Consider the following 12794-nt stretch of genomic DNA (forward strand, 5'->3'; position numbering starts at 1 on the left):
CTGCCTGTTTGTCCTTTAAGATTGATCTCAGCTGGGACATCTTTCCGGATGCCTAACCTGCTTCTCTAGGCTAGATTTGGAGTCATATTCTGTACTTTATTATAAACACATGTGCATAAAAACACAAATTAATAAAAATTTCATTTTTATTAACAAATAAAAATTTTCAGCCAGGCACTGGGGCCTCTGGCTTGTAATCCTAACTACTCAGGAGACTGAGATCTGAGGAATGCAGTTTGAAGTCAGCCTGGGCAGAAGGTCTGTGAGCCTCTTATCTCTAGTTAACTACCAAAAAGGCTGGAGTGGAGCTGTGGTTCCCATGACAGAGCACCAACCCTGAGCAAAAAAGCTAAGGGACAGCATCTAGGCCCTAATTTCAAGCCATAGTACTGACACACAAAAATAAAATAAAGTAAAATAAAATTTAAAAATTCTAAGTACCTGTGTCATGCACTGTATCTTTCCTGGGATGATACTGCTGAGAAAAATAGATGCAGCCTTGTTGTAGCAGAGTTTCTGGTCTGGTTGGGGAGATGGAACTGTAACCAGACTATTCAACTAGAGTATAAAATGGGTTTCAGCTCTTTGTGGGAGGTATAATACCACATGGTAACTGTTCATGGATATTTTATTATCCTGTAAATATTGGTTAAACAGAGATATGATGGATCATCAAGCATTTACCCATGGATGTTTTGGTCCTAGCTCCCTTCTCTGAATATCTGACCCATTTAATCTATAGAGAATAGTGCAGCACTAAAATGTCTCAGACAGATTAAAAAAAATTCAGTCTCAAAGGATAGGAAATGTATGGATGCTAATCATGGCTCTGCTCTAGGCTGTGTGACATGCACAGGTCACTTGGTTCTCTGAAACTCACTTTCCTTACCTACTTGTCATGAGACTTAAGGAGTCCCTTATAAACTCCATAGGGACAGGAACCATGTCCCCAGAGGCCTAGCGTAAGTTAAGCAGGTGCTCATCAGTACATTGAATGGTAAGTTAATAGATGTTAAATTACTCTAAGTTTTGTACCTTAAAAACTGTGCACAGAGGGCATGCAGGGCAATATGTTCATTATGCATGGAGAAGCCCTTCAAGGGTTACTGGCTGACATAAAAGTAGAGACTCAGCTGGAGGCTTACACCTGTAACCCTAGATAATCAGGAGGCTGAGGTCTGAGGACTACAGTTTGAAGACAGCCTGGGAAGGAAACTTCCATATAACTTTTATTTCCAGTTAACTAGCAAAATAGCCAGAAGTGGAGGTATGGTTCAAGTGGTAGAGTGCCAGCCTTGAACAAAAAAGCCAAGTGACAGTGAAAGGCTCTGAATTGAAGCCCAAGTACCTATACCAATAAAACAACAACAAAAAGAAATTAATAGACTTAGCATTTCAAAATGATACTTGACACATATGAAATGATTAACAATGCTTTTTAAGTGAATGTGAAAAAGCCCACTTGCAAAATGATGTCTGGCTTCTGCTAAGGTAATTCAAGAACAAGAGACTGAAATCAAGGCCCTGCTTTTGGCAATGTTTTCTTATACTAAAAACAAGAGTCATGTTAGAGGGTAAAAGTTAGGCGATATGTAAAAACGCTTAGTACTGGGAGGCTCTGTATTGCTTGAAAGCTCAATACATTTGTTTTGAGGCAAATTACATAAAAGATCATTTTGAGTATTCATACAGTTGGGGGAATAAGACTACTCATCACAGGAAAAAGGCTACACTTGCCCAGAGCTTCTCACTCTGCATGTTGGATAAAAATAGCCAGGTTATCCAGGTACTGGTGGCTCACACCTGTATGCCTAGCATCTCAGGAGGTTGAGATCTGAGGATTGTGATTCAAAGCTAGCTCAGGCAGAAAAGTCCATGAGACTCTTTTCTCCGATTAGCCACCAGAAAGCCAGCAGTAGTGCTGTGGCTCTAAGTGGTAGAGTGCTAGCCTTGAGCAAAAGAGCTTAGAAACAGTGCACAGGCTCTGAGTGTAAGCCCCATGACTGACAGAAAAACAACAACAACAAAAGGCAAGGTCTGGAGAGCTTTCTGGAAGGCTCTCTGACATGTGGAGGTGGGTTCTTCTTCATTCAATACATCACCATAAAATATGGCATATGGCATCTGATGTTGACCACATGGGAAGAGAAGGAGCATTTGTGTGGAAGCTGCCATGGCCCATGTACTGCCTCCTTGCTTCACTTCTCCACATCACTTCCCAGAGCAGGTAATGAATTATCCCTATTTTGTAGCCCAGGAAATTGAAATACAAAAATTATATCCTTCACTCAATGTCACAAAACAGTAGTCTTGGGTCTATTTGCCTCTCTCCAGAAAATAGAAGGGCCCAGCTTGTAGTAGAAGAAATATTACCATGGACTCAGGAGGAATAGTTATGCAGCATTCATTAGCCTTTAAAAAAATGAGAAAGTGACTCTTAACAGTAGTGCCTTAAAAGCCCTGCTTATCTTCAGGTCCAAAGCTTATCTCTTGTTAAGTACATTGAGCCCAAGCAGACTGATTGTGCAGGAGAGGAACATGACCACAGGCCTATCCAATAGATGGAATAAAATATTCATTTCCTTAAATGATGCTGTCCTGTTAATGATGAACAGATGGGAAGATGGAGAGGGCAGAGCTGTTAAAAACAAGTGTGATTTTTTTCAGATAGTGACTTAAAGCATGATCAGAATCTAATTGGAAAACTCAGGATCAAGTAACTGAGTTGAAAAGAGCTCCAGTATGTATTGGTTTCTTTACAAAGGTCAAAGAGACCTGTTTATGGAGATTCTAGCTGTCCCCAGCTCTGTGGTCCTGGCAAAATGGCTTATCTCTGCCAGCCTCACTTCCCTTAGCTGATTCAAGCTATCAGGGGAGGTGGGGGGGGGGGTCAGAAGAGTGCAAAAATCCTCATTTGCAGAGCCTTCCCACAATCAGCACACATGTAGACCCCCTTCTAAAAGCCTCGTTACCCTAGAAAGCAATTGGACCCTTCAAATAACTAGAGTCCTGTGCTGGCTATTGCTTTTGTAAGTAGTAGTAAAAGGTCTTTCCTAAGAGAGACTTGAGCCCAGAGAAGAAAAAGTTGACAAGTTGAATTAGTAGCTGACATTTGGCCCCACATGAACATTCAGATTTTGTGCCTAAAGACGACACTTTGTCATTATATTCCACACGGGAGCTGGTTTTGTTCTTAAACCAACTTGTAAGTCAAGGAGAGGTGGTCCCCAACTGAATCATTGGGGAAACTGGGTCTGGGAGAGAACCTTTCCCACTATCAAAAGCCAAACATAGTTGGTGACAGAGCCAAAACTACAGCCCAGCTTGTCACTAGCACTAGCCTAAGCCAACACTTTGTATAATAATGAGATGCTTCCTTGTCCCCATGAGTCTCAGCTAAGAGCTAAGCTGATTGCAAGCCAGGCACTCTACAACTTAAGCCAAGACTCCAGCCCCTTTTCATAGTGGTTATTTTCCAGTTGGGGCCTTACCCTTCTCTGTGGGTGAATTTGGGACGGGATCCTCCTATTTGTGTTTTCCTCTGTTGCTCGGATGGCAGGCGCATGCCACTGCACACAGCCATTGTGTGAGATGGAGTCTTAATGAACTTTCATGCCCAGGATGGCCTCCAGCCATGATTCCAGATTCCCTATCTCTGCCACTTGAATAGCTAGGGGTATAGGCATAGGCTACTAGAACTAGCTAGTAGCCTCTCCTTGGGCAAAGCTATGCTGTATTTAAAAAGCAACTCTGTTTTGCTAGGATGGTGGAGTAATGGCTCTTTGTCCTCTGCATCAATCACCTCAGAGTTGTACAGTCCTTTAGAATCTGAGGGGAAAACTGCAACTTTTAACAGATGAGACATATTCTAAATGATGACTAAACAAAATCTCAGACTTCATACTTGACTAGAATCCAGATGGATCCAATGGCGAGAACTACTTAAATTATTATTCCTAAAGGCTGGTTTTAAGCCAAGTTGTTGGTAGAATTAACATTATATTTGGTCATTTAGAATTCTACACATTTGACAGAAATTTAAAAAAATGTTTAACTTTTATTTCATAAGTAATACAAGCCCAAGGCAGAATAATAGACCACATAATTAAGTCACTTAAGGAAATGAAAATCACTGATTAAATGCATTAAATTTGTTCCTTCTCCTATAGTGTTTATGCTTTAAATTAAGATTAAAATTCTAATTAGTGATAAATTGCAGGTCATTGTATTTATTTGATGTGTTTCTATGCTGTACAGCCATTCCAGTGCCTGGGTGGAACCTGGAAGAGCCCGAGCTTTGTTTTTGCTCAGGCTGGGGCTGGGGTCTTGGCCCTCAGTGACTGTCCAACCCTGGGGAAACTATTCAACCTCTCCGAGCCTCAGTTTCTTCCTATCAATGCAGGATTAAATTACTGACTTTACGATTTAGTTTGTGAGAATCAAGTGAGTCTAAAAGGATGTTTGGTACTCTTTACCTAAGTAGATATGTAATATACCAATTTACCTTTTCTTTAGGAAGGACTAAACTTTCAGCTGTTGCTTCTTTTATTCCATGAGAACTCTCAATGTTGGTCCAAATACCAGTCTTGAATTTTTCCCTTATGCTCAGTAGTAGAGATGGCTTTTTAAAGGAATTTGATGAGTATATTCTTTTGAGATGTGAAGGACCCGACTGACTGCACAGTGGGCGATTCTCTAGTGCATTAGTTTAGGACAATAATGAGAATGTTTGATTCTTGCTTGTACTTAAAATAGCTACAATCCATTCAAAAGTAGAATACTACTTCTAACTGGCCATTAACGATTTCAACAATAAGGTATGAAAGCTAGTGGCAGATTGCTCGGGGATTGGAAGCCAATGCACTCAAAGGTATTTCAACAATCCTGGAATGACCAAGAGACCCTTCTCTGCTTAGAATTGTCAGTGCTTTATACATTTACTGGTGCTGGTACAATGATAAGAGGCAAGCAATCTTATACCTGGTAAATGTTTTCTTCTGTTTCAGGATCACGGATTGGCTCGTGTCCAGCCTCAAACACAATGTACTATGACAGGAGCAGCCAGAGAGGTAGGGTCAGAGGTGGAAAAGGAAAAGGAAGGGAAAAAGCATTGGACTTCAAGATATAAATCACAGCAAGCATTACAGAAACAGGCACAAGAGAAAAACACCTTGAAGAAACATTACTGAAATGGAATGGGTGTTGTTAAATTTTCTGGCCTTTTAAAGAAAAAATCTGCAGAAATTTGATGGCCAGTCCTTTAGCACTGATTGCCATGGGCAGGTCTTTCTGGAGATATGGGCTCTTGATTAAGTCTCATTAATATGCTGGAACTACTACTTCATGGACTGCCTGGAACTTCAACTTTGTCATCATAGTGCAATTGAGTTTTCTCCCTTTGTTCTCTATAGCCCAAGGTCCTAGACCAATCCCAAACTCCCTTACGTAAATATCCTTGTTTTCTATATTCAGTTTTAAATATTGAACATTGTACTTTTTCCATGTGTATATTTTAAACTCTAAAGATTTCCAACAGGTAGGCAGGGGCTGAAGCTCATGTTATAAACAACATGTTACCATTCTGCATACAGAGGCAAGGGTGTGTCACTGAAGTATGTATCACCCATTCATCTTTGACTTGTACTTGCCATATGAACACTAGATATTTCTTCCCTTCTTACTCATCCATTTTATTTTGCTCCTAATGGTACCAGATATTTGTCTTAACATATACATCAATAAGAAATACATAGGTAACACCAATACAGAACACTTATGTTTCCTACTTGCAAATACAAGTTGGAGGTTTTCTTTTATGTTCAAAAAGTCAGGATTTTTTTTCTCCTGTCATCTTCCTCTCCTTAGGACTAACCACAGTAGAAAAAGATCCTCCTTTTCTTTTTCTCTGAAGCTGTTTGCACAGAGTATGGAGTTGGACCCAAGACAGAACATCTCTACCCACCCTCAGCTGCAGACTATAAAGAGAATTCAGAGAAAGCTCAGGCAGAGATGTCTCTGGAATCTCACTCTCTTTCTCCTCCCATCAGCCCTGTGGGATAAGCCAGGTGATGTTCAGAGGGTCAGACTGCACCACTGAGTCAGAAATAGTCCTACTTATAGCCTAGTTGAAAGCTCACAAACCATTCTCAAATGTCACCAAAATGTCAACCCCCATCTCTAATTCTTAGCTTTAGAGAAGGCACTTCATTATTCATCTTCTCTCTAATGAACTCAGAATATTCAAGACACTCTTGAAAACATTCAGCTCTGGGATCAAACTTTTACAGATTGTGGGGGAGGCTGAGACAGGGGCAAGAAGGGAGAAGTGAATTTCCAAATCCCATTTTGCTGGCCAAGTGTCTGTTAGTAGTTATGAAAATTCACTGCTGGGGGTGCTGGCAGCCCTCACCCTCCAGAATCATCTTGGTCTCTCTCCAGGCTTTGCAGTCAGTTCATTCTTCACATTTCTGTCAAAATGGCTTCACCATAGGTGTAGCCACTGCAACACCCAAAACACGAATTCATGTCAGAAATTACCTGATATACAGGGTCTTCTACATCTTCTTCCAAAATTGTCTATCACAGTGAGGAAGGGGGGTGGGCATAAAGCAGAAGATAACAAAGGAAGAGATGTGAGCTTGCATTCAGAAATCACAGGACAGTAGAGAAAACAGCTCTGGGTAGGCGAAGTTGGTGAGTCATGAATGCAGAACATGCATAGGAAAACAAAAACTCTGCCACTAGCCCCACATCCTCTGGCCCCTTTGTTTACAACAGCAAAAGCAATTGTGGGTGCTTAGTCTCGCTCTGCCCCCCAATTCTTTCCTTGGATTAAAGATTTTACTTTAACACAGCTGGAATTTCTGAGAATAAGGGGTTGTGAGGATGCTTGCAATTTACACAGGAACCTTCCATTTTTGTTGATGTCTGTCTAGCAGCAGGCAAAGACCTGCCTGCTAATGCTCACATCTGACTGTTCTAAGTTCCCACCTCTCAGAGCACCAGGGCAAATTCACAGCTCTACCTGGTACACAGCTTGTTCACACTGCTTATCTTTCTGTGCCTTTTTTTCCAATTCTTCTCTTTGTTTCAATTCGTAAATGAGTTGAAAGAGATCTCTCAAGTCCAGGATAACAGGTTCCGCCTGGAGTGAAAGGTAGAACAGTGCATTAAGAAGGGAATGATGAGAAACTGCAGCCACCAATTTCTGTTTTTACTTTTTTTTTTTTTTTTTTTTTGGTGGTTACAACCCACAGCCCTTCCTTTTTCTATTAAACTGAAAGCTTCCATTCTTAATTAATTCTACCTTGTTTATATTGGTTTAGCAAATTGCATCTAGGCTAAAGTTCGTTTCTCCAACTAATTATATTTGCAAATTCATAATAATCATAAGCATAAAAGGCATTGGCTTTATTTATTAGTGATTTCGAATACAATGAAATTAGGGTAGGCCACATGCAAAAGAGCTATTTGTTTTCTCTTATTTTCTTTTTAAATGAGGCTATGAACACAAAGAAACTTATTTGTATATGTGCCTCTATCTAGTTTTAATCAGAAAAGAAAATAGTCATTAGGAAATAACCATTATGATTAAAAAAAAACACAAACACAAAAACAGTAACAGAGTATAGTGTGTTTGCTTGCTTCCTGGCTATTTATCTTTTCTAGACGGGTGTCTGAGCATTTACTGGTGGTTGTGATGCCTCACTAAGCCACAAGTCAGACCAGAAAAGGGGCAGTGCAGTTCCCCAAAGAAACAAAGGAAGGTGCCTTCCTTCCACATGAATACTTACCGCTTGGGCTGTTTTTATGGCCACAAATCTGTGATTCCCTTCCTTCCCACAAACATATCCAAAGGCTCGGTGATCTGTGATGTCCTTGGCAATATAGGAGATTTCATGAACAGCATGATGATGCTGAAGGGCCTATCAGAGACAAAAGGAAGAGCATGTTTCAGAGAGCCTTCTCTTTGAGCTGGGATCAGTGAGAGATGTGCTTCAGCTACATGTGAAAGACCCAAAGGGCTTTTGAAAAGCTGTTTGGTCCAGATGGAAGGAACAGTAGCTGTGCGTGCCTTTGAGAAATGGAGCTTCTTCTCCATGGTCTCAAATGCTGTGAGCAGAGAGATGGACAGGACAGGTGCCGAATGGGCATCTGGGAAGTTGGCTTCAATTCGCTGGCCAGAGCGACCCAGTCTAATTCAGATAGTATACTTCTGCTCCATCTAACTTGATGACATAGCCCAGGACAATCTTGATCTTGGTAGTTAAGATGCTACACACCCAGGCTCTGCATCTGCATGCTGGATGCGTCCTGAGCAACTCCAGAGGTGCTCTGACCTTTCACAGGACAATAACTGCATGGTTTCATGACTTTCCTGGTAAGGGATGGTACTTTGACAAAGAATGAACGACTTCTCCATTTTGTACAAAGTTGGGTGCTGGAGTAGAAGCAGGGCACACGTCTTCCCAAGGCTGGTCTTATAGTCTACAGTATGTATTATTATTTTTTTTCTTTTTGTATTTTGTCAGTGCTAGGGCTTGAGCTCAGGAGCCTCACCCTCGCTTAGCCTGCTTCCTCATAGCTGGTGTTCTACCACTTGAGCCATGCCTCCAGCAAAGATTGTTGCTGGTTATTTTGTAGGTGGAGTCTGGCAGAGTTTTCTGTTGCAGGATGGCTTTGAACTGAGAGCCTTCAGGTCTCAGCCTTTAGAGTGATTAAATATAAGCTGCCAGCTCCTGGCTGATAATATTGTTTTCTTATCCAACTGCCTAAATCCCCTTTATCTTTCCAGAGCCACTTACAATAACAACAGATCCTCCAAACTCACTTTCAGTAAAGCTAGCCTTCTCTTTCTCTGATGGACTATTTCCTCCCTCTCCAGAGTTTCTACAGAACTGTGGTGATAACTAAAACTCCTGGCAGAATGCTCAGTCACAGTAGCCTGGGCTTATTATTTCTACAGATTTTCCTCCCCCAAACATATTTGCCTGGTTCCTTGTCCATTTTCCCCTGCAGGCCATGTCTCCCTCATCTCTGCCGTCCTGGCCACTTGTGCCATGGTATGCCATAGCTGTTGAATTTAGGTAAACTGGGATTGATGATGAATGTTTTGAATATCTTTTGAAGTTGACCTTTCTGTCTTTATTATCTGAGCTTTGAAAAATAATGTTCACCAACCTATTAGGAAATGGTGATCTTTACAGTTATTTTCCTCAATAAATTATAACCTACATTAGACAGTATTTTGTACAGTGTTACAGATATAACTGCATGCTTATGATATGTCAAAATCCTTGCATTGGACTATTGGGTATCTTCCTGTTGGGTATCAAGAGGTTTGAGTTCTAGCTTTGGTAAAGTTCCTACTATCCATCTTTGGAACTCTATTCCTCTAGTAAATGAGAAGTGTGTAATAGATCAAAGGTTCCTAACTTAAAGCCAAGTACAGATAGCTCATTCCTGTAATCCTAGCTACATAGGGGGATTACAGATATAGATAAAGTTCAGAGCCGGTCCAGATATGAAAGTTTCCTCAATTCTACTTCCAATACAATCAGCGAAAAGCTGGGATGCAGGTGCTGCTAAAGTGGCATTATACCAACCTAGCAAGTAGGAGGCTCTATGATCAGACCTCAATATTGCTATAGAAAGAAAGAAAAAGAAGAAGGAGAGGTTGGGTATATGGCCTAGTGGTAGAGTGCTTGCCTCATATACATAAAGGCCTGAGTTTGATTCGTCTGCACCACATATGTAGAAAAAATGGGAAGTGGTGTTGTGGCTTTAGTGGTAGATTGCTAGCCTTGAGCAAAAAGAAGCCAGAGACAGTGCTCAGGCCCTGAGTCCAAGCCCTAGGACTGGCAAAATAAAACAAAATAAAAAAAAAAAAGAAAAGATGAAGGAGAAGAAGGAAGAGGAGGAGGGAGAGGAGGAAGAGGAAGAAGAGGGGGAGGAGGAGGAGGAGGAAGAGGAGGAAGAGGAGGAGAAGGAGGAAGAGGAGGAGGAGGAGGAAGAGAAGGAGGAGGAGGAGGAGGAGGCGGAGGAGGAGGAGGAGGAGGAGGAGGAGGAGGAGGAGGAGGTAATTCCTCACTCAGACTCCTCACAGGGATCCTTAACGATAATAAAAACAGGCAACCAGTAAATTTCAAAATTTTCAAAAATGACACAGATGTTTAATTATTCCTAACACATTCCTATATTTCTTTGTGAAACAAATATGTAATTCTTCCTCATAAGTTTAAACATTTCTTTGTCCATGCTAATGAAAATAAGTTCATTTAGAATTGATTTTATGTTGTTCTTCCAGTTATTAATCATACTCATCGAAGCCAGGATCTGTCCTATATTGATAATTCTTTAGCTATATTCCCTCCATAAACTATAGCTTCTAGTGCCAGATATGAAGTCCTGTTTTGGTTCCTACTATATAATTTTGTTCTTGATGCTTCAGTTTTAAGCGCTGAGCCTATATTCTGAGCCCCAGTATAATAGCCTAGTTCTGAACAGACTTCCTCATTGACAGTTAGCTAACCTCAGATGCTCAAGACACCCCACTCTAGAGTCCCCATCTATGAGAACTTGAGGACTAGCAGGCTCCCTTGGAAGTCTCTTTTATGTTTTTTTTGAAACAGGGTCTTGCTGTATAAGTCAAGCTAACAAGACCCTCTTTAACTACCCAGGCTGGCCTTGTACTTTTCATCCTCTGGCCTCGGCCTCCTCAGCAGTGGGATTATACACATGTACTACAGACCAGCTAAACTGCTTAAGGTTTTGTTTTGTTGTGTTTTATCTCTGTTATCCAAAGGCCTGAAAAGCAGAAGATGAGGGGGGGAAATCCAGGTGTCTGCTAACACAAGGGAAAAATATCAGTGTTTACCGGGAAGGATTGAAGATATTGAAGATACCCAGGGACCTGAGGATCTATATTTGACTGTGCAAAGGAAGGAAAAAAAGAATCCATTGGTCATATTGACAGGCCATGGAAGTGCATAGTGAACTTTCTGGAATCTTCAAGCACAACAAACAGGAACCCTTATGAATTGAGTCATAATCAAGTCAGTCAGGAGGCTCGGTCAATCTTTCTCAGACAATGCAAGCTGGGTCTTTAAATCATATTATCAGTGTGAGGGGAATGTGGATTGAGGTTAGACTATAGGTGAAGTGGGAAGTTATCATACAATCTATCATAACGCCAAGTTTCTTAGGTTTTCCACTCCCTTAGGGCAGGGTAGAGATTCAAGAGAAGAAATTGGACTCAAAATTTAGGTATACAGATATGACCCACACTTGTCTCTTAGGTGATCCAGGTCTTGAAGGAATGACAATAGTCTTGATAGTCTTGGATGGAACGGAGGTCAAAGTGGAATTTGTCGACCAAGTGGTAGAACTTTTTTTTTCTTATTTATTGTCAAAGTGATGTACAGAGAGGTTACAGTTTCATATGTTAGGCACTGAATACATTTCTTGTACTGTTTATTACCTCCTCCCTCATTCATTATACTTTCCATTCCAACTCTAAGTAACATCAACTTCCTATTGGAGGAAAGAAGCTTTTACAAACACACAAGCTCTTTCCTTATGTTGAAATTTTTTTTTAAGAAAATTGATCCAATTTCTGAGAAAAAAGATCTGTATGTTGTTCTTATAATTCTTTAGATTATATTTCAGTAATTCATTACAACTTAAACAGTCCACACACACACACACACACACACACACAAACACACACACACACACACTGCCCAAATGAATGATATAAATGCAGTATCTTAGAGGACCAAATATTTCCTATTGCTGAGTCCAAGGAGAGAGGGGAAAAATACAACACAGGGGAGGGTGGTTATGAAATTAAAACATGAGGGATTATAGTACTTCCCAGCTCAAAGAAGCCTCCTGGTGCAAAGGCCCCAGGCTTTCATGTGTCCATTACCTTAGTTTTAGAACACCCCTCTTCCAAAATGGTCACTCCTTACCACACTACAGTCTTAACAACTTCCTGATCCTATAGACACACTGCTGCAATAGAACTGTTCAGCTTGCTTTACCCTTCCAGGGTCTAAATATTCACTCACCTCTCTGACTACTTTACAGATACTCCCTTAAATTTCACAACCTGCTAAGGTTGCTTACTGTCCTCTAGACTCCACACTTTGAGGATGGTGTCATTGCCCTTAAATGGCAATAAGATACTACAAACGTCTAATGGATTTTGACACAAATAAATGGAGGAAGTGTCTGTCACTAAAATAATTAGGATCCACTTGTTTTTGTTTTATCAAGAGGATATATTTAGCTAGCAGAGGAAATTTGTTCAAAGAGTGGGTAGCTTTTTCCATGGTGTTAATGATGTAAAATTGATGAGATTTATATTCGCACGACATGGGGGCATTGATTATAAGCTTTTGTGAGCTAGAATGCCATGCCACAGAGGAAAATAGGATACAAAGGCATTCTTTTCTTCTCTCCCTCTCCTGAAAGTATTTCTATCTCTGCATAATGTGGAGAATGTTATCCACGTCTCCTATTAAATCAAAGTTTGACGACAGTGCCTTATTGATTGCCAAGTTGAATATTGCTCTAAAATTAAACTGCGATTAGAAGTCTTCCTGGTGGAATTAGATTCGGAGATGATTGTGCAATGGTAAAATATCACCTCCCATGCAAGAGAGCAGCTGGAGATGTTTTAATTTACCTGGGAGTCCTCATTAAGTGCGTTAGAATCAAAATATTTTTTAATGCCTGACAAGACTCAATATTGCCTTTGCAAAGGGTAGCTCTGGATGCACTTACATGAA

General features: G+C 40.7%; 1 protein-coding gene across 2 annotated transcripts in view; it reads right to left on the reverse strand.

Annotated features, from left to right (window-relative positions):
- Dab1 (DAB adaptor protein 1) overlaps positions 1-12794 on the reverse strand; it is a 392203-nt gene that overhangs the window by 61544 nt on the left and 317865 nt on the right. The window contains exons 5-8 of one of the 2 annotated variants that reach the window (XM_048351413.1): positions 7794-7925; positions 7025-7144; positions 6538-6576; positions 4981-5046 (exon numbers count right to left, since the gene is read on the reverse strand). In XM_048351413.1, coding sequence (XP_048207370.1) covers positions 4981-5046; positions 6538-6576; positions 7025-7144; positions 7794-7925 — 357 coding nt within the window. The remainder of the gene's footprint in view (positions 1-4980; positions 5047-6537; positions 6577-7024; positions 7145-7793; positions 7926-12794) is intronic. The other variant, XM_048351414.1, reaches the window with a different exon arrangement.

Source organism: Perognathus longimembris, chromosome 7 (genome assembly GCF_023159225.1).
Source record: "Perognathus longimembris pacificus isolate PPM17 chromosome 7, ASM2315922v1, whole genome shotgun sequence".
NCBI lineage: Eukaryota > Metazoa > Chordata > Mammalia > Rodentia > Heteromyidae > Perognathus > Perognathus longimembris.